The sequence below is a fragment of the Oncorhynchus kisutch genome, linkage group LG27, assembly GCF_002021735.2.
Source record: "Oncorhynchus kisutch isolate 150728-3 linkage group LG27, Okis_V2, whole genome shotgun sequence".
Lineage (NCBI taxonomy): Eukaryota > Metazoa > Chordata > Actinopteri > Salmoniformes > Salmonidae > Oncorhynchus > Oncorhynchus kisutch.
Window position 1 is genome coordinate 38,725,833 of NC_034200.2, and position 26,816 is coordinate 38,752,648.

General features: G+C 40.6%; 1 protein-coding gene across 1 annotated transcript; it reads right to left on the reverse strand.

The window, feature by feature from the left end:
* Nucleotides 1-346: 346 nt before the first annotated feature.
* Nucleotides 347-23,914, reverse strand: LOC109871857 (myosin heavy chain, fast skeletal muscle-like). Its single transcript, XM_031806875.1, has 39 exons — nucleotides 23,699-23,914; nucleotides 23,305-23,448; nucleotides 22,911-23,067; nucleotides 22,671-22,698; nucleotides 21,848-21,956; nucleotides 21,644-21,736; nucleotides 21,366-21,426; nucleotides 21,092-21,190; nucleotides 20,642-20,745; nucleotides 20,106-20,244; nucleotides 14,456-14,574; nucleotides 14,196-14,345; nucleotides 13,931-14,101; nucleotides 13,398-13,701; nucleotides 11,738-11,802; nucleotides 11,557-11,644; nucleotides 11,329-11,446; nucleotides 11,073-11,196; nucleotides 10,172-10,308; nucleotides 9,508-9,763; nucleotides 9,083-9,325; nucleotides 8,583-8,759; nucleotides 8,339-8,484; nucleotides 8,074-8,164; nucleotides 7,382-7,771; nucleotides 7,134-7,260; nucleotides 6,395-6,513; nucleotides 6,059-6,255; nucleotides 5,753-5,936; nucleotides 5,454-5,619; nucleotides 4,682-4,806; nucleotides 4,044-4,352; nucleotides 3,616-3,819; nucleotides 3,381-3,506; nucleotides 3,067-3,237; nucleotides 2,678-2,782; nucleotides 2,487-2,582; nucleotides 785-916; nucleotides 347-467 (listed from the first exon to the last, which is right to left on the reverse strand). The coding sequence occupies exons 1-39, from the start codon at nucleotides 23,912-23,914 to the stop codon at nucleotides 447-449; spliced, it is 5,811 nt and encodes a 1,936-aa protein (XP_031662735.1). The 3' UTR covers nucleotides 347-446.
* Between the last annotated feature and the right edge of the window lie 2,902 nt (nucleotides 23,915-26,816).

Sequence of the window (26,816 nt, forward strand, 5' to 3'; positions counted from 1 at the left end):
GTAGGATAATACTAATGTGTAATGGTAGGATGATATTAATATGTAATGGTAGGATGATATTAATGTGTAATGGTAGGATGATATTAATGTGTAATGGTAGGATGATACTAATGTGTAGGATGGTAGGATGATAATAATGTGTAATGGTAAGGTGCTATTAATGTATAATTGTAGGATGGTATTAGCTGGTCTATTTGATAATATCTAAACAACGCTTTCTGCCATAGCTACACATAGACCGCATCGTTGTTTTTGGAATCTTAGATTGCGCCTTAAATTAAAGTACAATATTTGTATGATATAAAACAGCTGTTTGCTGAGTAATGAGTCCACAGTCACAAAGAGAGAGTATGTAAGCCGACACATTTTTAATCCAAGTTAAACATTTCACCGTGAAAATCATATTTTATGCAACACAGGAAAATGATGTAAGACTTTGGTCTTGTTTATTCAGCAACTTCTTTGCCCTGTAAGGAAGACAGAAAGAAAATAATGGATGAGTATTAATAATGCACATGTAAAATATATGAATATATGAATAGTTAGAAATAATGTAATGGGTGAAGCATTAAAGGCTCAGTGCTGAGCTTTGATTTTCAATGTTGAAGTACCATCTTATTTTGAATTCATCTATTTTGACCCTACCTGAAATGTGGTTCTTAGAGATCTTAAATACATTTTAGTGAGTGTAAAAGTTTGGTATTGACCTCTGTGAGGACCGACTCATAAGTGGTGATGATGTGGCCATATTTGAACAGGTTTAGGTTTAGTAGCAACTCTGTACCTTTCCAGTGTCACGGGTCTTGGCTCTGAGCTTGTTGACTTGAGACTCAGCGATGTCAGCACGCTCCTCAGCCTCCTCCAGCTCATGCTGAACCTTCCTGAACTTAGACATGTGGCCGTTGGCTTGTTCCTCCTGGTTGCGGAAAAGAGAGGGGGAGCATAAAATCAGCGTTCAAAGTTTGAAGCTTCAGGTAGCAAATGAATATGTTTTTTTCTTAAAAGGTATTTCAATGTTTTTTGTTGTTGACAGATTTAGGATAACAATGTATATAGGGAGATAGAGGATCCAGCAGAGAGAATGAGTGGTGAAATGAGGGATCAAACCACTGCCTCCAGGGATGTTCGGTGTCTAAAACAAGTATTCACACCCCCTTGGATAACATCACATTTTATAGTGTTACAAATTCAGATTAAAATGGATTTAAATTCGTTTTGTTGTTGTCAACGATCTACAAAACATACTATAATACCAAAGTAGAAGAACAATTTAAAAGAAAAACATTGGTATTAATAAAAAAAAAAAAAAAAAAACTATATCAGGACTAGATAGGTATTCACATCTTTAGCTGTGTCTTTGTGTCTTTATGTCTAAATCTCTGGATTGTGCAATACTTTCATAATTCTTCAAGATCTGTCCATTTGGATGTTGATCATTGCCATACAGACATTTTTAAAGTCTCGCCATCATTTTTCAAGAAGATATAAGTCAAAAATCCTTCTCATTAGCTACCCACAGTTAATGCTACGCCACAGATAACACTGAGCCACAGATAGCCTAGCGGTTAAGAGCGTTGGGCCAGTAATCGAAAGGTTGCTGGTTTGAAACCCCCCAGACGACTAGGTGAAAGTCTGCCTGTGTTCCCTTGAGCAAGGCACATAACCCTAATTTCTCTGGATGAGTGTGTCTGTTTAAAGAATGTGTTTGGTGCGAGTATTTGTCTGTAAGCTATTTTATCTTCATTTATAGGCTGTTAAAAATGTTTTTAGTTAAGTGAATAAACTGACGGCCTGTACAGGTCCGGAACGATAGACTCGTTTTTTTGTTGTTGTTGTAGCCCATTTTAGCGATCAATATGGCTGAAAGCAGACAAAATTCAAAGGTGGAGATTATCCCCCACTCCTGGTCCACCTACACCGAAAGAAGTGGATGGCGAGTGGGATGGAAATCCTTCCATTCACAGGGTGAATTTCGGCCATGAACAACTTTAGCCACACCTGATATCACCATTCCTCCTTTCCTTTAGTTTCCTTACTAGGCCACTCCGGAACATTCCCTGTTTTCTTGGTAAGAAACTCAAGTGTAGATATGTCCTTGTGTTTTAGGTTATTGTCGAGCTCAAATATTAATTTGTCTTCCAGTGTCTGGTGAAAAGCAGACTGAATGTGGTTTTTCTCTAGGATTTTGCCTGTTCTTTACACCATTCTGTTTTTTTCTTCATCCTGATAAACTGCCCAATCCTTGCAGACATAAAGCATTCCTGTAACATGCTAATTCCTTTGCCATTTTTTTTTACCTATCTACCAATCAGTGCTCTTCTTTGCGTGGCATTGGTTAAAGCCTAAACTAAACTGTCAAGGCTATATAAATACATTTGATTTGATTTGATTTGATTTGATTTGAACTGTCTGGATATTAAGGGTTGTAATGTCTACAAGGGAAAAAATATGTTAATCAATGTACGCTGACAAAGTATGTGACTCACCGCTTCCTCAGCCTGCCTCTTGTAGGCCTTGACTTTCATCTGCAGCTTATCTACCAGGTCCTGAAGTCTGACAACATTCTTCTTATCCTCCTCAGTCTGTGGGACAAGATCAAAGAATCAATGCCACATAGTTTTATACACAAACCTGTCTGTGTTAGTGTCAAGTTTGGGAAGAAGGCACTTTCTGTTACCTGGTAGGTGAGCTCCTTGACTTTGCGCTCATACTTGCGGACTCCCTTCACTGCATCTACACCTCTTCTCTGCTCAGCCTCCACATCAGTCTCGAGCTCACGCACCTTTATGGACAAAAGGGGTTTGTTTGAGGTGGTGAAATCAGACGCAACAAATCTTAGTACAACAGAGGTATATTCTTCTACCCAGTCAAGGAGGCACAATTGTTGTCTGTTCCTATGTACTTTCACAATTTTAATTAAAGGGATCTGTAATGATACATTTTCATTATCTATGTGGGGTATTGAGAGAAAGTCATTACACAATGTTCCTGTGTATTTGTATGATTAAATACATTTCCAGCAATCAGTATTTCAATCCACCCATATCCACCCTGCTGTTAACTCACCCTGGACTCCAGTTTCTGGAGCTGCTTCTTGCCTCCCTTCATGGCCAGATTCTCAGCCTCATCCAGACGGTGCTGCAGGTCCTTGACTGTGACCTCCAGGTTCTTCTTCATCCTCTCCAGGTGAGAACTGGTGTCCTGCTCCTTCTTCAGCTCCTCAGCCATCATGGCCGCCTGAAATTGTAGTTTATTTAATTTATGCACCATTTGGCACCAATCAAAACGTTCCTCTGAGATCTTTGTTCTGTTAAACCATCCCAGATAGCATTGGTCTTTGGATACAAGTCAAGTGAATGCAATTGAACATAAGGACTCACGTCAGTGATGGCCTTCTTGGCCTTCTCCTCTGCATTCCTGGCCTCCTGGACAATGTCTTCCACCTCTCCCTGCACCTGCACCAGGTCAGACTCCAGCTTCTTCTTGGAGTTCAGAAGGCTGATGTTCTGGAGGAGAAGTAAGAAACAACATGCGACTCTCAAGACAACTTTCAGGTAACAAGGCAGAAACGGTATGCTTGGTTGAGTTTCATTAGAAACTGATTTTGACCCATACCTGGGAGTGCAGCAGTCCAACACGCTCGCTGGCGTCTACCAGCTCCGTCTCAGCCACTTTGCGGCCTCTCTCTGTCTGCTCCAGAGCAACTCTCAGCTCCTCGATTTCAGCCACCATCAGACCGTTCCTGCGCTCCACCATGGCTGCCTGCTCCTTCATGTCATCTGCGGCGCGGACGGCGTCATCAAGGTGCAACAGGGCATCCTGGGGTTCACAATGACATGGGTTCATTAGGAGTTGTGGAAGTAGAGGTTATAGGGTCAGTGAAAAAAAATGTTATTTGATAAGAATTTCCCCAATATCTCTACCTTTCTACACTATATTAGTCAACACAATTCAATTTCTCTGTTCTATTCATTCCTACAGATTCACAAACAAATCTCTCCCCAACCTTCAGATTTTTTTGCCTGATATCCCAGTCCCTTTACCTTGAGCTGTCCCTGGACGTTCCTCAGCTGTTTCTGGGCCTCAGCGGCCTGCCTGTTGGAGTGGCTCAGCTGAACCTCCATCTCGTTCAGGTCTCCCTCCATTTTCTTCTTCACCCTCAGGGCATCATTCCTGCTCCTGACCTCAGAATCCAGGGTGCTCTGCATGGAGTCAACCATCCTCTGGCTGTTCCTCTTGATCTGCTCCATCTCCTCGTCCTTCTCAGCCAGCTTCCTGTCCACCTCACCCTTGATCTGGTTCAGCTCCAGCTGCACACGCAGAATCTTGGATTCCTCGTGCTCCAGTGTTCCCTGGACAAAGAGAAGCAGTCAGGCCAATCGTGTTCAATACATTTGGATGTGTATAACACAAGGAATGAAATATATATGACTACAATAAACACCAATACAGGGAGTGTGGGACTGTAGCTGGCGTTGGCTAGTGTACCACTTTAGTTGTATTGTTTGTATATCGTATTTTACATTTGTGTGACTGTCCTTGTCTATCAGTGTTTTGTTACTTGTTGTCTTGTGTTTTTTGTGGACCCCAGGAAAATTAGCTGATGCTTCTGCAAAAGCTCATGGGGATCCAAATGATCAAATGAACACTGCTTTTCCCATCAAACAGCTGTAGTTTGTACCTCAGCCTCCTCCAGAGCGGTCTGGATCTCAGACTTCTCTGTCTCCACAGTTTTCTTGGCCTTCTCCAGCTCATGGATGCTCTTGCCAGTCTCTCCGATCTGCTCAGTTAGGTCACCGATCTCCTCTGCACACACAAACACAGGAGCAGTTTAGACTTGGGAGATTTTCAGTGGGTATTGTCAATGCAATGAAGTTGACATTGAATCATAATAATTACTGGGGCCGAGCTTCCTGCCATCCAGGACCTCTATACCAGCCAGGGAATGCCCTAAATATTGTCAAAGACTCCAGCCACCCAAATCATTAAGTGTTCTCTCTGCTACCACATGGCAAGCAGTACCAATGCATCAAGTCTGGAACAGACAGGACCCTAAACAGCTTCTACCCCAAGCCATAAGTCTGGGTAGCTATTGGTTACTGTGTAACGATCTACACATCTACACATCCACCTCGGTACTGGTGTCTTGTGTACATAGCCTAGTTATCGTTACTCATTGTGTGTTTATTCCTCATGTTATTTTTTCACAATTATTTCCTTTTTTTCTCGCTGCATTGTTGGGAAGGGCCGTAAGCACCTGTTTTTTACCAAGCAGGTAACAAATACAATTGGATTCATGAATTAATCAGCACTTCATAGGTTCTTGTAGATCTAAATGCCCCCACTCCTTTGGGTTGTTCAAAGGAATACCGATTATAAGTTGAAAAAAATGTCAATGTTGATGTTTACACTAGTCAAACATGAGCCCAATAGAACTGCTGTCAAATGCTCACGTTGCAGGTTCTTGTTCTCTCTCTTCAGAGTCTCCAGATGATCCAGAGCCTCCTCGTAGGAGTTCTTCATCTTGAAGAGTTCAGTGCTCATTGAGCGAACCTCCTTCTGAGCTCCTTCCAGCTCAGCCTGGCCTTCCTCATACTTCTGCTTCCACTCTGCCAGAACCTAAGGAAATCAATGGGATTTTCATTAGGTCTTGATGAATAGTTTTGAATCAGAAATATGCTAGAATTATTCTACATTTGATCATACAGCAGACAGAAAATATCACTCTAGGTTGAGGACAATTAATTTTCACCTTGTCAAAGTTCCTCTGCTTCTTGTCTAGGTTGGAGGCCATGGCATTGGCTCTCTCAACGTCAATCATGAGGTCCTCCACCTCTCCCTGCAGCCTCTGCTTGGTCTTCTCCAGGGAGGCACACTTGGAGTTGGTCGCCTCAATGGTCTCCTCAGCCTCCTGCAGACGCTGGGCCAGCTTCTTCCTGTTTGACGACAGAGGGTTTACAAACGTTACAATACATCTCAATGTGACATTTTTTTTAGAGTTCCCTACCACTCACTAACCACACCCTATATTTTAGTTTTGCTGTTCCGTGCGACTCACTTGGACTCCTCCAGCTCTTCTGTTCGCTGGATGGCATCAGTTTCATACTTAGTCCTCCACTGAGCCACCTCACTGTTGGCCTTGGACATGCCGCGTTGCAGCTCTGCCTTGGCCTCCTGCTCCTCCTCAAACTGCTCCCTCAGGAGGTCACAGTCATGGCGGGCAGACTGGACACCGTGGGCCAGTGCGTTTTTAGCCTTTTCGAGACAAAGATAGAGAAATGTAAAGACTAAGAGAGATAGTGAAACAAATGAGGGTGGCCTGGTTACCGTCTGTATCAGGTGTGGGCAATCATTTTGTCTCGAGGGACACATTGGGATTTCAAAATTCCCTTACCTTGACCTCCTCCTCAATCTGCCTCTTCAGCTCCTCCACCTGCTGGGTGAAGGCCTGTTTGCCTCTGGTCAGCTGAGACACCAGAGATTCCTTCTCCTCCAGCTGGCGGCCAAACTCACCTGCAGGGACAGAGGGACATCTTGTTAATTGGGTCTTTGTTCTCTAAGATTGAACATGTATTTCATGGTAATGTAGGGCAATGTCAGGTGTTGAATATTCAGGGTTTGGTAGGTTACTTTCTAAATGTAGCCCATTACAGTTACTAGTTACCTGTCAAAGTGTAATGAGTATTGTAACTCTTGGATTACCCAAACTCAATAATGTAATCTGATTACTTTACATTACTTTTGGATTACTTTCCCCTTAAGAGGCATTAGAAGCAGTCGAAAGCATCCATCAAACCCATTTGGTGTGTCATCATAGTGGTCTCTGAATTGTGGTCAGGTGGAACTAACAAACTTGCGAGAAAACGAAATGAAGTCAATGTATTTTTTGCCATCATTTCTCAATTTAAAAGTAATCAAATAAGTAATCATCTAGTTTTTCAAAAGTATTAGTAATCTGAATAAAATATTTTTTCCTGATAATGTAACAAATGGCTCTAAAGTGCGACCATTACAGTTTAAGTCAGAATAATAGAAACTATGTGGACTGGAATACGTGGATACAGCACCCAATACATGTTATTGTGTTTTACTGAAGAATGAATTGGTTTGTTGTTCATTGTTGATGATGGTACCATTTTCTGTTAGGAGTCTGGCCCTCTGTCCACTGATGTCATTGATCTGGCGAACATTCTCATCATTCTTAGTCTTGATCTCGCTCAGCTGGTCCTCAAGAGTACGGCACATCTTCTCCAGATTGCCCTGTTAGTGAAACATGTTCCATCATTACTTTATATATGAGACTCCTGTCAACTTCAGTTCACTTGAATGGTAATGTAGTTGACCCTCCTCAACACTGCTTGATCAAAACATCACTACTCACCTTAGCCTTGGCGACAGCCTCCATGTTGCTGGAGAGGTCATCAATCTCCATCTTATACTCACTCTTCTCCTTCTCCAGCTTCTGCTTGACGCGCTGCAGGTTGTCGATCTGCTCCCCGAGCTCAGCCACACTGTCGGCCTGCTTCTTGCGCAGAGCGGCGGCTGTGGACTCATGCTGCAGGGTGGACTCTTCAAGATCACGACGCAGCTTCTGGAACTCAGCCTCGCGCTTCTTGTTCATCTCAATCTGAGCAGCAGTGGCGCCACCGGCCTCCTCCAGCCTCTCGCTGATCTCCTCAAGTTCCCTGGAGAGATCGGCCCTCTGCTTCTCAACCTTAGCCCTGGCAGCACGCTCAGCCTCAATTTCCTCCTCCAGCTCCTCAATACGGGCCTAGAACAGGGGGCAGGAGCAGGGAGGGATGAACACTACAATACAGTTGAAACAACTGAACCAAATAAATAATAAACAAAATAATAAGAGTCTGTGTATATTTTTCATAAATGTTAACTTAAAATGTGTTCATACAAAACCAGTTAGACTAATACATTCAGTAGATAGCGTCCCATGTGGGAACCAAAACCACTACGGTAAGAAACCACATCTTCCAAAAAATGTGTGCTACCAGAATATATTTTTAGGAGATGTTTCAGGTGTGTTCTTTCCTGTACTGGAGCTTCGGTCCTGTACTGTACCTGCAGTTCCTTGATCTTCTTCTGTAGCTGAGCTCCCAGAGACTGTTCATCCTCTATTTTACTGAGGAGCTGGGATGTCTCAAACTCCTTCCTAAGAAACACAAACACAGACATTTTCAAACACATTTTGGGTTCAATAGTGTAAAGAGAGAGTATTGTACGAATCACATGCAAATGTTAATTCATATTTACAAGAATTAGACAAGAACAACCGTTCATTTGCTCAATATTGCAGGTAAAATTGTAGTAATTTGTTTTTGTTTACTTCTTGATTTTCTCATCAGACTGCTGCTTGTCATTCTCCAGGTCCATTATGGACTCCTGGGCCAGTTTCAGATCTCCCTCCAGCTTTCTCTTGGCTCTCTCAAGGTCCATACGGACCTTCTTCTCTTGCTCCAGAGAACCCTCAAGCTACAAGATAAAAACACACATGTCTTGTTCAAATCTAAACAACTGAAGATAATAACATCTTAAATACTATCGTGGCCAAAATGTCAAACTCCACTCACGTCGTCCACTTGCTGTTCCAGCTTGGTCTTGGCCTTGGTCAGAGTGTTGACTTTGTCCTCCTCTGCCTGCAGGTCGTCTAGTGTCTGCTGGTGGGCCTCTTGGAGGGCTTTCTTCTCCTTTGTCAGCTTGGCAACACTCTCATCCATAGACGCCATCTCCTCTGTCAGGTTTTTAACCTGAAAACGGCCACCACTTAATTAGCCTTTTGTTACTTCACATATTGTTTCATATGTATTACATTCATTTAATTCAGATTAGAAATGTGTCAACAGGTACTGTTCTATAGATTCAACACTAGGTGGCAGTGTACTCCATGCCAGTGTACTGAATGGAAGTTCAGAATGAGGGGCAGCTGAACATACAATAAATGTGGAGAGTACCACTATTCTACTATTTCGTTACAATACATCTGGATTTCCATTTTCTGTTGAGTTATGTTTTGTGTTGATTATGGTATGAGTTATTGTTTGGTTAAACTGTCTTTGGTAAGACACAAGACCTTGTTTTCAGTGGCGTGCTTCTCCTTCTCCACTTTGGCCAGGGTGAGCTCCAGGTCATCAATGTCCTTCTTCAGCTCAGAGCACTCATCCTCCAGCTTCCTCTTCTTGGCAGTCAACTCAGCATTCATCTCCTCCTCATCCTCCAGCCTCTCAGCCGTCTCTTTGAGTTTGGCCTCCAGCTGGATCTTGCTCTTGATGAGCCCCTCACACCTTTCCTCAGCATCGTTCAGATTCTCTGATTCCTGATTTCAGAACAGGAGAAAAATCAGCCTTCTCACTTTGTTTATCAAAATATGGAATTTATTTAGTCATAGAGTTCAGAGCAAATCAATATTCATAAAATATATGTTTAACATGTGCAATAAAAAAAAGGTGTATTCATGTGTATGAAAATATGACCTTATGAGGATCATTTCTCACTCACAGATGCAACTTGGAGTGCCAGGTCGTTCTTCTCTTGCAGAATGGACACCATCTTCTCCTCCAACTCCTTCTTCTTGGCCAGAGCCTTGGCCAGGTCTGTTTTCATCTTGTCAAAGTTCTCCTTCATGTTGGCCAGCTCCTTCTCCGTCTCAGCGCTCTTCAGCAGGGGCTTGATCTTGAAGTACACCTTCATCCATGGCCAGGTTTTCACATTCATGAATGAACGGATGTTGTACTGGACGGTGAAGATGGCATCTCTGGTCGACAGAGAGGATAGAGTGACATGGTGAGTGACATGCTTAAAGCTACATTCTGGGATTTGAAGAACAACACCCCCCCCCAACACTTGGAGTATACAGCTGAGGAACGGAGCTAAGGAAATGGAACAACTCTTACATTCATAGACAGAGTTCTAGATGCAAGGACTGACAGGTCATGCTTAAATCAGGAGGCATTTTATGTTATTTAATAATGAATGGGTAAATATCACCAATATAAATGACAACTGAACAGCTTTGCCAAATCCCAAACTGCAGCACTAATAGAGCATTATAAGACCTACTTTCTCATTCTGATCAACTCACAGCATATACAGTATGTGATCATAATGCATTACATTCAGGTGGTTCACAGAAAGCTTTTCCAAGATGTCTACGCTTCCTCACCTCCTCTCCATCATCTTGGTGAACTCTTTTCTCATGAGGAATCCACGGCTGAGAGCCTGGACCATGCCGACCAGAACAGCCAGCTTCTCATCTCTCATCTCCTCCAAGACACCCAGCAGACCGGCTTTGAAGAACACCTGAGACACAGGTCAACATGGCCATTGGAACCAGAGTCAGATGGTGACAGATAGAAAGAGTTGGATCAGAACAGGGGAACAACATCACTAGATTCATTTGAACAATATAAAGATTGCAGTGCTAACAAACAAACCATGGGACAGCTTGTTTATCAGTTGGAAGTTATTGCAGAGTTGTAGATGAATAATGTACACAGATAACTGAAGCCATACCACTCTAACACAATGCACATGAGAATGAGTTGAGTTTCTATACTTGTACGAATTTGAAGATAACTTTTTCCACCTTTTTCACAAGTTTAAATGTCAATCAGCAGTTGAAGAAATAACAAAATGTACTCCCTGCCCCTATTTCAGTAAAAAAAGAGGGATGGAACAACTCTCAAATTCATAGACAGGACTGACCATCCATGCTATTAAATGATAGGTTTAACCATTTTTTGAGGCTATATAGTGTTAGTTTTACATTTACTTAGCTTACACACCATTAGAGTAAAACAAGCTTATCCTTCGGATTCCACAGTTGAACTAAGCTCATGAGGCATTTATACGTTATATTCTTCAAGAATCAATGGCTACATATCATTAATGTATCATTCAAAAAAAAATTATGCAACTGCTGATTGACCCTTTAAATGAAGAAGAAAGAATGAAAGCATGGATAAATCAACTGTTTGAATGGTTCATGTTTAAATTATCATTGAAGTTGTGTTTGGATGTCAGCATTTGCGGGAGCAGGGAGGGGGGTGTGGTATTTGACTGACCTTGGTGTGTCCAAACTTGTAATCGTCGTGATTTATATCAATGGACCCAAGCAGCTTCTCAGAAGCCTTCTTGTTGTCCATGAACTGGCCCTCGGGGATGACACTGGCATTCAGTACTTTGTACCTGAATGAGGAGACATTTTTAACATATGTCAAGTTGTAATAGGTTGGTTATATTACATAAAAGCTAAGCCTATTCTGATGCTGGGAAAACCCTTGGAGCAGGTGTGTGTGTGTGTGTGTTGTGTGAGTGTGCCTCTGCTTGAAGTCAGCATAGATGATTCTGCTGGGGAAGCCCTTCCTGCAGATCCTGATACCCTCCAGAACACCATTACACCTGAGCTGGTGGATAACCAGGAAGTTCTCCATCAGACCTGGAAACACAAACCATGTCTCTTTAATACTTATTAACAGATGAAATCATTGTTAAGGTTACTGATACTGTACTGATAAGATGTCATATTCAAGTCAATAGTTATTGTACCTGGAGTCTTTGACTCGTTGGGGATCAGGCAGCGCACAAAGTGAGGATGAGTGCTCCTCAAGTTGGTCATCAGCTTTTGTAAGTTCTCCTGGAAGAGGGTTACAAACCATGTTCTCAGAAATAATGTATGGTAATCAATGCACCTTTTGGAGGACTGAATATACACGTTTCAAAAGCTCACCCTGAACTGGGACGACACAGTCTGCATGGAACCACCCTTCTTCTTGCCTCCTTTCTTGGTCGTATCTGTTCAAATGTAAGTAAGTAAAAGATCATTAGAAATTAGAGAATAAAATGCTGCCAACTGGATTGTGCAAAATAACACCTATTGAATGAGTATATTAACCCAGTAAATAACCCTGATAAATTGTGATTAATTCAAAGAATTTAAAGCATTGGTCACCAACATGTCGATCGGGATTTTAAACCGTTTCATGTCTGAAGGTAGAGAGCAAATCAACTGAATGTATAGGCCTACTGCTGGCCAATCAGATAGCTCAGAGAACCGTGCCTGTACAGTTTCCTCGAGCCATAGTCTGTAAAAACAAGAATCGGACCCACAACAAAGTTACTACTTTGAGATGTAAAAAACGATATAAACTATGACTAGAGAGAGACTCAACAAATACAGCAGAGGGTGCTGTTTTAATGAGTTAGTTCATGTTTAAGTTGTTATTCAACACTTTGTTCAACACTTTTATGAGACATAAAATGCATGTTCTCCCTACTTCCACTCATGCTACAACCAGCACTGCAGCTGTAATGAATGACTACAACCAGCACTGCAGCTGTAATGAATGACTACAACCTGCACTGCAGCTGTAATGAATGACTACAACCAGCACTGTAGCTGTAATGAATGACTACAACCTGCACTGCAGCTGTAATGAATGACTATAACCATCACTGCAGCTGTAATGAATGACTACAACCTGCACTGCAGCTGTAATGAATGACTACAACCAGCACTGTAGCTGCATACAACGAGTAAAGCAAAGTGTTCTGATACACTTGTGTTGTTGTTATTAGTGGCTTGTGTCTTATTTAATATCGAGGAATATTTCACTTTCTCTGGTCACAGCAGTAACAACAATGAATTGGTGCATGAGGCAGAAAGAATGCAGTGCGACTTGATTTTCACCATCAGCTGGAAGACTGTGTCCCCTTTTCTCTTTACGGAGGGACAGTGAGTCGGGGCAGAGGCAGCCTCACCTCTGCTCCCTCCCTCCACTCAGACTGACCATCAGATGGAAGACTGTGTCCCTTGTTCTCTTTATAGAGGGAGGGAGTGCGGAGGGACAGTGAGTCGGGGGAGAGGCAGCCCCACCTCTGCCCCCTCCCTCCCCTCAGACTGACCATCAGATGCCGTCAGTCCAGTAAAAAAAAGGAAACTATTACTGTTATTATTATTCATTATTATTACTGTTATGAATTATTACTCAGCTGTGGCTCATTCAGTAATACGACAAATGATCTATTACCAGTGTGATCATATACCTATTTTCTTTATATATATATAGAATTTCAAAGTCGTCTGAAAAACATCACATTGGCAGGGCAATTCAAGTATAACCTGTATACAGTGATAATATATTGGGCTTATAGCCTACTGAACAAACCTAATTGCTACAGATCTGTTTTTAATTGATTCATGTTGCATAGGCTTGTGTTTTCAAAGTCATGTTTAAAACAATTCTCAGCAGTAGATCTTGGCTTGCATTTTAAATCAGAAAGTGATCTTGACTCTGAAAAGGTTGGTGGCCAGTGCTTTAAAGACAATATGGGTCTGAGTTGTGACTATTGCTTATTAATTCAATCTTTTGACTTGATGCTGGTCTTACCCTCAGGTGGGGCAGCAGGATACAGGGCAGCCAACAGTTTGACTGAGGACTTCCCGTACATCTGAATAACTGAGTCGTTCAAGGGGTCCTTGTTCTTCTCAAGCCAGCCAGTGATGTTGTAGTCCACAGTGCCGGCGTAGTGCACCAGGGAGAAGTGGGCCTCTGCCTTGCCTTTGGCAGGCTTGGGCTTCTCATATGCCTTGGTTTTGCCAAGATGTTGGTCGTTCAGCTTGTTCTTGAAGGTAGTGTCTGAAGCCTTGGGGAACATGCACTCCTCTTCAAGGATGGAGAAGATGCCCAATGGCTTTACAAAAAGAGATGTTTATCAAAAGAGTGTCATTTAACATTTAGGATAACATTTATTCCTTTAGCAAACATCATTTTATAGGATTATATTCATTTAGGGGGACATAATAGGAAACATATTGAGTTCTCAACAGTCAGATATGTGGTACCATTGTGATAATATCTCTCAATGTGCTCCCTATGAGCTTTGATGTTGCATCCCATTATAATCCTTACAGACAATTTACCTTCTCAATAAGCTCAATGCAGGCAGCCAAGTCCATGCCAAAGTCAATGAAGGCCCAGACGATTCCCTCCTTCTTGTACTCCTCTTGTTCCAGGACGAACATGGTGTGGTTGAAAAACTGTTGCAGTTTCTCATTGGTGAAGTTGATGCACAGCTGCTCCATGCTGTTGTACTGTTGATGGAATTTCAGAAGGGATCATTTCATGATACAAGGCTGTAACCCTTCTCAATCACAACTAAATGTCTTGTTCTGGACTCATACTCACATCAAAGATCTCAAATCCGGCAATATCGAGCACACCGATATAGAACTGTCTTGGATTCTTGGTGTCCAACATCTCGTTGATACGGATGACCATCCACAAGAACATCCTCTCATAGATGGACTTGGCCAAAGCCATGACTGCATTATAAACCTTCAATGATAATACCTCAAATGAATACATGAGATAGTGACCATGTCCAGTGATAAGGTTGGCAAAAACAACCTAAGTATTGTTTGATGCTGTGTATTTAACCTCTTTACCTGAGGCACAGTCTGTCCCTTGGTCACGTACTCGTTGCCGACCTTCACTCTGGGGTAGCACAGACATTTCAGCAACTCAGCTGAGTTCAGGCCTAGCAGGTAGCCGATTTTATCAGCCACTGGAGAGAAAACCAACAACAACAGATCACTTGATTCTGACGTCTTTTATCGGTTCAGTTTTCATTTTCACCCACATCCATTATTCAAATCATTTCTGGAGGTTGGAATTTGATCTCCAAAAATGTATATCCTGCCTGACGTTCATGTGGCACCGTCTGTCTTGGTCATTTCCCTATAAAAGGACCAATGAGCACCAACATGGGAAGTTCATAGGCGCATGTCAAATTGGGTGTCAAATGAAAGCTAAGAGTCTATATTTTCTAGAAATGAAGGAATATATACATATATGTTTTACCATTTGCCATCTTGAAAATAATTATTTGTTTACTAGGTTGGGCTGTATATGCTACCTACCTCCTCATGCCTTTTGCACACAATGTATATAGACTCCCCCTTTGTTTTCTACTGTGTTATTGACTTGTTAATTGTTTACTCCATGTGTAACTCTGTGTTGTCTGCTCACACTGCTATGCTTTATCTTGGCCAGGTCGCAGTTGCAAATGAGAACTTGTTCTCTACTAGCCTACCTGGTTAAATAAAGGTGTTCTCTACTAGCCTACCTGGTTAAATAAAGGTGTTCTCTACTAGCCTACCTGGTTAAATAAAGGTGTTCTCAACTAGCCTACCTGGTTAAATAAAGGTGTTCTCTACTAGCCTACCTGGTTAAATAAAGGTGTTCTCTACTAGCCTACCTGGTTAAATAAAGGTGTTCTCTACTAGCCTACCTGGTTAAATAAAGGTGAAAAAAGAGGAATAAACAAATGCTTTGCTTTCTGGTCAAACAGATGAGTTTTATAAAACAGCAGAAAAAGTCTTAAAATATATTAGAAATACAACTAATATCAACACTTATATTTTGTTTTGGAGAAATGTTTTTCTGTCTTCTGTAAGTTTAAAAAACATTGCCTTGTGCATTAAAATTCTGTTAGAACACCTTTATTTAACCAGGTAGGCTAGTAGAGAACAAGTTCTCATTTGCAACTGCGACCTGGCCAAGATAAAGCATAGCAGTGTGAGCAGACAACACAGAGTTACACATGGAGTAAACAATTAACAAGTCAATAACACAGTAGAAAAAAAGAGAACAATGAAACTTTACAGAATTCACAAGTAAAGGTAGTTTAGTTAGCTAGTAAAGGTAGATTAGTTAGCTAGTAAAGGTAGATTAGTTAGCTAGTAAAGGGAGATTAGTTAGCTAGTAAAGGTAGATTAGTTAGCTAGGGTTTTACTCATATCAATTTTGTTTATGAATGATTAATCGGTAACAGAATTTCTTGAATGAAATTGAATTGGCTACAATGGGAAATCATAGTAGTCATAAACCACATAGTAGTCATAAACCACTGTACTATATTTCAGTACAGTAGTGTAGATTTCAGTACAGTAGTGTATAGTTCAGTACAGTAGTGTATAGTACAGTACAGTAGTGTATAGTTCAGTACAGTAGTGTATAGTTCAGTACAGTAGTGTATAGTACAGTAGTGTATAGTACAGTACAGTAGTGTATAGTTCAGTACAGTAGTGTATAGTAGAGTACAGTAGTGTATAGTTCAGTACAGTAGTGTATAGTTCAGTACAGTAGTGTATAGTACAGTACAGTAGTGTATAGTTCAGTACAGTAGTGTATAGTTCAGTACAGTAGTGTATAGTTCAGTACAGTAGTGTATAGTACAGTAGTGTATAGTTCAGTACAGTAGTGTATAGTACAGTACAGTAGTGTATAGTTAGACTCTACTTTCCGGCTACACGGATAAAACACTAAATAAACTTCAGTTAGTGCTAAATACGGCTGCTAGAATCCTGACTAGAACAAAAATATTTGATCATATTACTTCAGCGCTAGCCTCGCTACACTGGCTTCCTGTTAAGGCAAGGGCTGATTTCAAGGTTTTACTGCTAACCTAAAAAGCATTACATGGGCTTGCTTCTACCTATCTTTCCGATTTGGTCCTGCCGTACATACCTACACGTACGCTACGGTCACAAGACGCAGGCCTCCTAATTGTCCCTAGAATTTCTAAGCAAACAGCTGGAGGCAAGGCTTTCTCCTATAGAGCTCCATTTTTATGGAAGGGTCTGCCTTTCCATGAGAGAGACGCAGACTCGGTCTCAACTTTTAAGTCTTTAATGAAGACTCATCTCTTCAGTAGGTCATATGATTGAGTCTAGTCTGGCACAGGAGTGGGAAGGTGAACGGAAAGGTCCTGTGTGAATTTAAGTATGCTCTCTCTAATTCTCTCTTTCTCTCTTTCTTTCTTTCTCTCTCTCCCGGAGTACCTGAGCCCTAGGACCATGCCTCAGGACTACCTGACATGATGACTCCTTGCTGTCCCCAGTCCACCTGGCCGTGCTGCTGCTCCAGTTTCAACTGTTCTGCCTGTGGCTATGGAATCCTGACCTGTTCACCGGACGTGCTACATGTCCCAGACCTGCTGTTTTCAACTCTCTAGAGACAGCAGGAGCGGTAGAGATACTATTAATGATCGGCTATGAAAAGCCAACTGACATTTACTGCTGAGGTGCTGACTTGCTGCACCCTCAACAACTACTTTGATTATTATTTGACCACGCTGGTCATTTATGAACATTTGAACATTTTGGCCATGTTCTGTTATAATCTCCATCCGGCACAGCCAGAAGAGGACTGGCCACCCCTCACATCCTGGTTCCTCTCTAGGTTTCTTCCTAGGTTTTGGCCTTTCTAGGGAGTTTTTCCTAGACACCGTGCTTCTACACCTGCATTGCTTGCTGTTTGGGGTTTTTATAGTTCAGGTGTTTATAGTTCAGTACAGTAGTGTAGTGTATAGTTCAGTAGTGTATAGTACAGAACAGTAGTGTATAGTTCAGTACTGTAGTGTAGTGTATAGTTCAGTAGTGTATAGTACAGAACAGTAGTGTATAGTTCAGTACTGTAGTGTAGTGTATAGTTCAGTAGTGTATAGTACAGTACAGTAGTGTATAGTTCAGTACAGTAGTGTATAGTTCAGTACAGTAGTGTAGTGTATAGTTCAGTACAGTAGTGTAGTGTATAGTTCAGTACAGTAGTGTATAGTGCAGTACAGAAGTGTATAGCCTAGTGGTTAGAGCATTGGACTAGTAACCGAAAGGTTGCAAGTTCAAATCCCCGAGCTGACAAGGTACAAAATCTGTCGTTCTGCCCTTGAACAGGCAGTTAACCCACTGTTCCTAGGCCGTCATTGAAAATAAGAATTTGTTCTTAACTGACTTGCCTAGTTAAATAAAGGTAAAAAAAAAGTGTATAGTACAGTATAGTACAGTACAGTAGTGTATAGTACAGTACAGTAGTGTATAGTACAGTACAGTAGTGTAGATTTCAGTACAGTAGTGTATAGTTCAGTACAGTAGTGTATAGTTCAGTACAGTAGTGTATAGTACAGTACAGTACAGTAGTGTATAGTTCAGTACAGTACAGTAGTGTATAGTTCAGTACAGTAGTGTATAGTTCAGTACAGTAGTGTATAGTACAGTACAGTACAGTAGTGTATAGTTCAGTATAGTACAGTACAGTACAGTAGTGTATAGTTCAGTACAGTAGTGTATAGTACAGTACAGTACAGTAGTGTATAGTTCAGTACAGTAGTGTATAGTACAGTACAGTACAGTAGTGTATAGTACAGTACAGTAGTGTATAGTACAGTACAGTAGTGTATAGTTCAGTACAGTAGTGTATAGTACAGTACAGTACAGTAGTGTATAGTTCAGTACAGTAGTGTATAGTACAGTACAGTACAGTACAGTAGTGTATAGTACAGTACAGTAGTGTATAGTTCAGTACAGTAGTGTAGTGTATAGTTCAGTACAGTAGTGTATAGTACAGTACAGTACAGTAGTGTATAGTTCAGTACAGTAGTGTATAGTACAGTACAGTACAGTAGTGTATAGTACAGTACAGTAGTGTATAGTACAGTACAGTAGTGTATAGTTCAGTACAGTAGTGTATAGTACAGTACAGTACAGTAGTGTATAGTACAGTAGTGTATAGTACAGTACAGTACAGTAGTGTATAGTACAGTCGTATATAGTACAGTACAGTACAGTAGTGTATAGTTCAGTACAGTAGTGTATAGTACAGTACAGTACAGTAGTGTATAGTTCAGTACAGTAGTGTATAGTACAGTACAGTACAGTAGTGTATAGTACAGTACAGTAGTGTATAGTACAGTACAGTAGTGTATAGTTCAGTACAGTAGTGTATAGTACAGTACAGTACAGTAGTGTATAGTTCAGTACAGTAGTGTATAGTACAGTACAGTACAGTACAGTAGTGTATAGTACAGTACAGTAGTGTATAGTTCAGTACAGTAGTGTAGTGTATAGTTCAGTACAGTAGTGTATAGTTCAGTACAGTAGTGTAGATTTCAGTACAGTAGTGTATAGTTCAGTACAGTAGTGTATAGTACAGTACAGTAGTGTATAGTTCAGTACAGTAGTGTATAGTACAGTACAGTACAGTAGTGTATAGTTCAGTACAGTAGTGTATAGTACAGTACAGTAGTGTATAGTTCAGTACAGTAGTGTAGTGTATAGTTCAGTACAGTAGTGTATAGTTCAGTACAGTAGTGTATAGTTCAGTACAGTAGTGTAGTGTATAGTTCAGTACAGTAGTGTAGTGTATAGTTCAGTACAGTACAGCACTTTACAGTAGAGTTCAGTACAAAGTTGGACAGACAAGTTGAGTACTCTATAATATACCATACTGTATTGTACTGAACTCTACTCTACTGTACTATATTGTGCTGTGCTGTACTGTACTCCACTGAGCTCTAATGTACTGTGATGTCCAAAGTCTATATTTGCCCCTACCACATCTCCCCTATTTGGAGCAAACTAATGGACAACAACACTTAGGCTACTTCTTCCAGTTTATACTATATATATATACTAAATATATACTATATACATTTGACAGATATTTTACAACAGTCGTCTTCTGTTTGTTTTTAGTCAAATCCTTTAGCTACCCTCAACCTCTCCCATCTATCTCCAGTTTCTATTTGCCATTTTTCAATTGATGCTTCACAAAAGTACTGAACCTTTCTATTCTCATAGTTTCGATGTATTGTAAATTAAAGATAAACATTTTTGCTATGGGTATTATATTATTGATTTACTATGACTTTGCAAATCAACCAGTTGTGCTATTTGCAGACATTGTTGAATCTTAATTCAGAGCAGATATTTAAGAGTGTTTTTGGAAAAAGTGGGCACAGAAAAACTGAGGGAGATTTGACCAAATATCTTGTTACCAAAATTCTTGTTACCAAAATTCTTGTTACCAAACTTTGCACATCTGCACAGTAAATGTTTTTTTGTAATATGTTCAGTGTAAATTGTTAAAAGTGTTCATTGTACATTGAGTTAAACTGTAAAATGTATGATTTTGGTGTGTCATACATTTTAAATGAAAATCTCAACACAAGTCCGTTTCCGTGGAATGAACTTCTGACGTTGTTGTTTCTATGTTGTTGAAAGGGACTAATGCTTTCCACGTCTTACGAGTGGTACTCACCCTCGGTTCCATCTGACTCGGCCTGCTCCTCACGCTGCTTCTGCTTGAATTTCAAGTTGCCATGGTGCATTACAGCTCCTGTCAGCTTGTAGATGGCCATTTTCTCATCGTTAGAGAAGCCCAGGATTGTTATTGCATCCTGGTATTAAACAGGAAGTACAACAGTGAGGAACTGTATGGTAGTTTACTCAGTTACAGTACACTACCGTTCTGTGTTCAGTCCAGAACAAATGGGATGGTTAGAATGAACTGGCTTCTCAGTTCCACATGATTAATTTTGGCCAACACACTAGTATATGACAGCACAATATGAGTTTTACACAGTTCCACAGGGGACTTAGTGGCAGTCTCTGGTGTTTTACATGTGTATGCCTCAAGGTGAAGTGTGAAGGCATGAAGAATGGCCTTGAAGCACATGACTAACTAACACAAGGTGGCCAGCTGCCATCAAGTTGGATTTGAGCAATGCATTCAGTGTGTATTGTGGTCCTACCCATTCCATATCTAGAGTTTGGTTCACACTTTGTATCACTCACATCGGTGGCATCCAGCTCGACCTTGTCGTCAATGCTGGCCACACTGATCTGACCCTGGCTGATCATGGGGAAGTCGTAAGGGTTGGTGGTGATGAGTGTCATTTCTGTGGACAACGGAGAATGGCTTGTCAGTTAAATCACTGAGAATTCTGCTGTCCTACCTTTACAGTATCTCTCCCTCCTTTACTCAATAGATGGACTCAAGGATACATGCAGTATATAATGCATAGCATCAAAAGAGGGGGACTGATGCTCCTGGACTTGTGCATCACAGTGCATTACTTGATCTTTCCCATGAAAGACCTTGAAAGACCTGACCCATGTTTAGATGCCTTGTTACCTTGGAAATACTCATTATAATAATATTAACAGTGTGGACTAGGAAACATTTGAATAAGTTCCACAGATGGCGGTATAAATAATTTCACCTTAACCTGTACTTTGCCTTACCAACTAGCTCAGGTTTGTGGTTGGTCATCATCTGGTAGAAGATATGGTAGCCTCTCTCAGCGGGCAGCTGGAAGGCCACTCTGGACTTCTCTAGCAGGTCTGAGAGAGAGAGAGAGAGAGAGAGAGAGAGAGAGAGAGAGAGAGAGAGAGAGAGAGAGAGAGAGAGAGAGAGAGAGAGAGAACATAAGATAACATTACATTTGATGATTCAATCTCCAACAAATATTCTGTGTGATTTAAGGAAAGCATTGAGAAACAAGGGAAACCAACTCACAGGTCTCAATGTCAGCTTTAGCCAGTTTTCCTCCTTGGAAGTGAATCCTGATGAATTTACCCTGTTGTAAAGCATGGGGGTTAGAGGTCAACTAAATAAATCTAACATTTTACTTTATTTCTAAAATCCCCTATGGGAGAAATAAAAGGTGGAAAAACAATTGGAAGCATTTCCCTGTTTGACCGCTAGGTTTTATGGGTATTATGACACCTATAGGGATCTACTAAAATATTTTTTCCAATTGAAGGTCACTTCCACAATATGCCCTTCATACTTACAAAGCGAGACGAGTTGTCGTTCCTCACTGTCTTGGCATTACCGTAAGACTCCAGCAGAGGGTTAGCTGCAATGATCTGATCTTCAAGAGACCCCTGATTGAGACAAACACAAGTTTCTCAGAAACTAGAAAACACTTTAATTAAAACACTATTCACCGCTTGAAAAACAAAGTTTACACAGAACACCAAACTAAAATGTGTTACCTTCATTTTGCTGGGGTCTACTTCCTTCTTGACACCAGAAACAGCAATGGTGGCGAAGTACTGGATGACCCGCTTGGTGTTGACAGTCTTTCCTGCACCGGATTCTCCGCTGGTTTATATAACAGAGAAAGATTGGTTTAGTCACATGTTTGAATGTCAGATTGGCTTTCACTAGGAAATAGCTTTGAAAAATACACTGCAGACACGGTTTCTAACATAAGTAAATAATTAATAAATATTCCCACTCATCGAGTCATTGTTAAGCATAGCCTAATCCATTCATAATGTCCTGTATTTTATAACACCCAAGTCATTACTACAGAAAGCCTAATCCATTCATAATGTCCTGTATTTTATAACACCAAGTCATTACTACAGAAAGCCTAATCCATTCATAATGTCCTGTATTTTATAACACCCAAGTCATTACTACAGAAAGCCTAATCCATTCATAATGTCCTGTATTTTATAACACCCAAGTCATTACTACAGAAAGCCTAATCCATTCATAATGTCCTGTATTTTATAACACCCAAGTCATTACTACAGAAAGCCTAATCCATTCATAATGTCCTGTATTTTATAACACCAAGTCATTACTACAGAAAGCCTAATCCATTCATAATGTCCTGTATTTTATAACACCCAAGTCATTACTACAGAAAGCCTAATCCATTCATAATGTCCTGTATTTTATAACACCCAAGTCATTACTACAGAAAGCCTAATCCATTCATAATGTCCTGTATTTTATAACACCCAAGTCACCCAAAATATTAGAATAGAAACACCTTCTCAAGTGAAATGATAGAAAACAACTTACGTAATCAGGACGGACTGGTTCTCCTTATCTGGAACCAAAAACAATGCTGCTTATTATTACCAATCAACATTTGGAGTACATAATTGTATTCATAAGCATCATCATGAATTTCATTTTGGAATATTTTCCATTCAAGGCTAGTGAAATGAGAGATTCCCAGCAAACTGTTCTAACTTAGACTAGAAGACAGTAGATTCCATCCATGCATCCATCCATCCATTTCTCCATGAGAGCTCGTACCAATCATCATGAACTGGAAGGCGTTGTCAGAGACGGAGAAGATATGAGGTGGAGCCTCCATCCTCTTCTTCCCTCTGTAGGCGTTGACAACCACTTCGTCGTACACGGGGAGCCACTTGTAGGGGTTCACCGTGGCACAGAAGAGCCCAGAGTAGGTCTGGATGAAAGGGATTTCAATTAGGAGATTAGCAAAGTTAGATTGACTTTTACCTGGATTTATGTGAGGATGTGGGTGTACTATGGTATACTAATGTGGGTCTACTGTATTGGTATGTTTTGGTTTCTACTATTCATTTGAGTGTAGTACTTTACATGTGTATTTCTCATGTTCATGCATGTAGGAATTTCTTATGTTCATTTACAGTATGTGTGTATGTTTATGCAGGTTTCTTACATAGATCATCCATGCTGCATAACGCTCTTTGAGGTTATACAACACAGAGGCTTCATTCAGGTAGGTCATCATGGCCATGTCCTCAATCTTGTCGTACTTAGGGGGGTTCATCTGGTAGATGTCTGCTTCTTTGAACTCTTTGTCCTGAAACAGTCAGAAATCTAGATTTCACACGGATCGAACTGGTCATGACTCAATGCTTTTTGCTCATTAAAATGCTTACCCCCATTTAATCCAACTACTTTGTTATCACGCGCTGACAAATACATGGAGATTCTTGACTTGTCATTATCAATAATTCAATGACATTTTTAAATAGCAGCAATAAAAATGCTTTGTTTGAAGGTTATATTCTGCTTAAAAGGAGAACAAATACTTTTCAGAAAAGACTTACCATTGTAGTGCCGTCAGCATTTGTGACTTTGACAGTACACTTTCCCTCTGTCCTGCCAGTGATCAAACCCTTAAGGTACAGCTCCTTGACATCTGTCACATAGCAGGCGTTCTTTGAATCAAAGGGTGTGGCTTGTGCCTCCATCCTCTCCCTCTCGGGTTTACGAAGGTACAAGGCTGCCTTGCCGTAGATTTGCATCTCCGCGTCCGTACTCATGGTGACGGTTCACTAGGAAAGAGATGAACCAAGAAACATGATTGACTCTGTGGTGCTTCCTCCACAGTCAACAGAGTGAGCGGTACTGTATCTCACACAGAATTTTTTTCTGCACTTTTTATGTGAAGACAAACCATGTCTCACCTTTTTCCCCTCCTACAGTTGAATTTGTATGTCTTGGAGGAACCTGTGAAACATCAGGGTGTTGTGATTACGCACAAGTCTAAAACCTTGTAATTTGGCCCCTGAAGGGCAAGAAACATTTTGAATGGCATCATTCAACTCCATCATTACAGCCATGTCCTATTCAACTACAGTTGCAACTGGTAACATTCATTTTCCTACTTTACTGTACATTCTGTCAAGTAGCCCTGACAATCCAGCTACATTCTTGACCACCCCCTGAATACAAACTAATGCAGGTGCAGCACTTTTCACCTTGGATGAAAGTGACAGATTTGAAGCAAAACACATTTAAAGTACATTTTAAATCAATGCCACTTGATTGCATATTGTAAAGCCTTACAATACATTCAATTATGAACTCAAACAATGCAGTTAGCTACCGCCTCAGATGCTGAGGACAAATATGAGACAAATGTAAAAATCTAAGGAGTCTTACCACAGAGGAAGAAGGTATCTGACTCATGGATACAGGGGCCTCATCCTCCTTATATCTAGTTGGAAGGGACAACCAAGCAGAAGTTAATTATGGACACCTCTGGTAAAGGAAATGGATTGGATGAGAGGCCTCTGTGTGTCTGTGTCCTCTCTAGCCCCACCCACTTCGAGGAACACCACACTCCTTATTCTTTTACCATGGATTGTTCTAGACTATTTTGAGACCTTAAGGAGGATCAGGTTGCCTACTGCAGGAATGTCTACAAATGACATGTCCATCTAACGTGCTCCTAGAGTAGAGCTCTGTGGCTGACCTTGAGCTGCTGTACATACTAAACATGTACACACTGTCATTTACATAAATAAAACACAATCATTTTGTTTAGAACTTGAACTACTGGTTCCATGTAAATCTCAGACTGGGAACAATGTGATCTCCCGCTATATGCAAGTTTGGCCAATGGCATAACACCTCATTGACATGTAAATTCAACCAACCAATCTTAATACTATAAACGTTAGAATACACATTTCTTTTTTTCCTATTTGTTTTACCTTTATTTAACCAGGCAAGTCATTTATGAACAAATTCTTATTTTCTGAATACATAAATGTTATAATGCATATTTCTGAAGAGTCTAGTAGAAGCAAAACCAACCCTGTTACAGTACCCCCAGCTTGTTGACTGAATAGTGTGTCTGTCAGGGTGTTGGGTACACAGACTTTAAAAATGACAAGTTTTCACCATAAAAATAAAGACTTGTATTTTGAAGATTCCTTATGAATGACGCTGAATTCATGTGTTTTGATTGTTACAGTGAATGGTACTACAACACAGGCTTAAAGGTGTAATGATGGTAATACAACACAGGCTTAAAGGTGTAATGAATGGAACTACAACACAGGCTTAAAGGTGTAATGAATGGTACTACAGCACAGGCTTAAAGGTGTAATGAATGGTACTACAACACAGGCTTAAAGGTGTAATGAATGGTACTACAACACAGGCTTAAAGGTGTAATGAATGGTACTACAACACAGGCTTAAAGGTATAATGAATGGTACTACAACACAGGCTTAAAGGTGTAATGAATGGTACTACAACACAGGCTTAAAGGTGTAATGAATGGTACTACAACACAGGCTTAAAGGTGTAATGAATGGTACTACAACACAGGCTTAAAGGTGTAATGAATGGTACTACAACACAGGCTTAAAGGTGTAATGAATGGTACTACAACACAGGCTTAAATGTGTAATGAATGGTACTACAACACAGGCTTAAAGGTGTAATGAATGGTACTACAACACAGGCTTAAAGGTATAATGAATGGTACTACAACACAGGCTTAAAGGTGTAATGAATGGTACTACAACACAGGCTTAAAGGTGTAATGAATGGTACTACAACACAGGCTTAAAGGTGTAATGAATGGTACTACAACACAGGCTTAAAGGTGTAATGAATGGTACTACAACACAGGCTTAAAGGTGTAATGAATGGTACTACAACACAGGCTTAAAGGTGTAATGAATGGTACTACAACACAGGCTTAAAGGTGTAATGAATGGTACTACAACACAGGCTTAAAGGTGTAATGAATGGTACTACAACACAGGCTTAAAGGTGTAATGATGGTACTACAACACAGGCTTAAAGGTGTAATGATGGTACTACAACACAGGCTTAAAGGTGTAATGATGGTACTACAACACAGGCTTAAAGGTGTAATGATGGTACTACAACACAGGCTTAAAGGTGTAATGAATGGTACTACAACACAGGCTTAAAGGTGTAATGAATGGTACTACAACACAGGCTTAAAGGTGTAATGAATGGTACTACAACACAGGCTTAAGGTGTAATGAATGGTACTACAACACAGGCTTAAAGGTGTAATGATGGTACTACAACACAGGCTTAAAGGTGTAATGAATGGTACTACGACACAGGCTTAAAGGTGTAATGAATGGTACTACAACACAGGCTTAAAGGTGTAATGAATGGTACTACAACACAGGCTTAAAGGTGTAATGAATGGTACTACAACACAGGCTTAAAGGTATAATGAATGGTACTACAACACAGGCTTAAAGGTGTAATGAATGGTACTACAACACAGGCTTAAAGGTATAATGAATGGTACTACAACACAGGCTTAAAGGTGTAATGAATGGTACTACAACACAGGCTTAAAGGTGTAATGAATGGTACCACAACACAGGCTTAAAGGTGTAATGAATGGTACTACAACACAGGCTTAAAGGTGTAATGAATGGT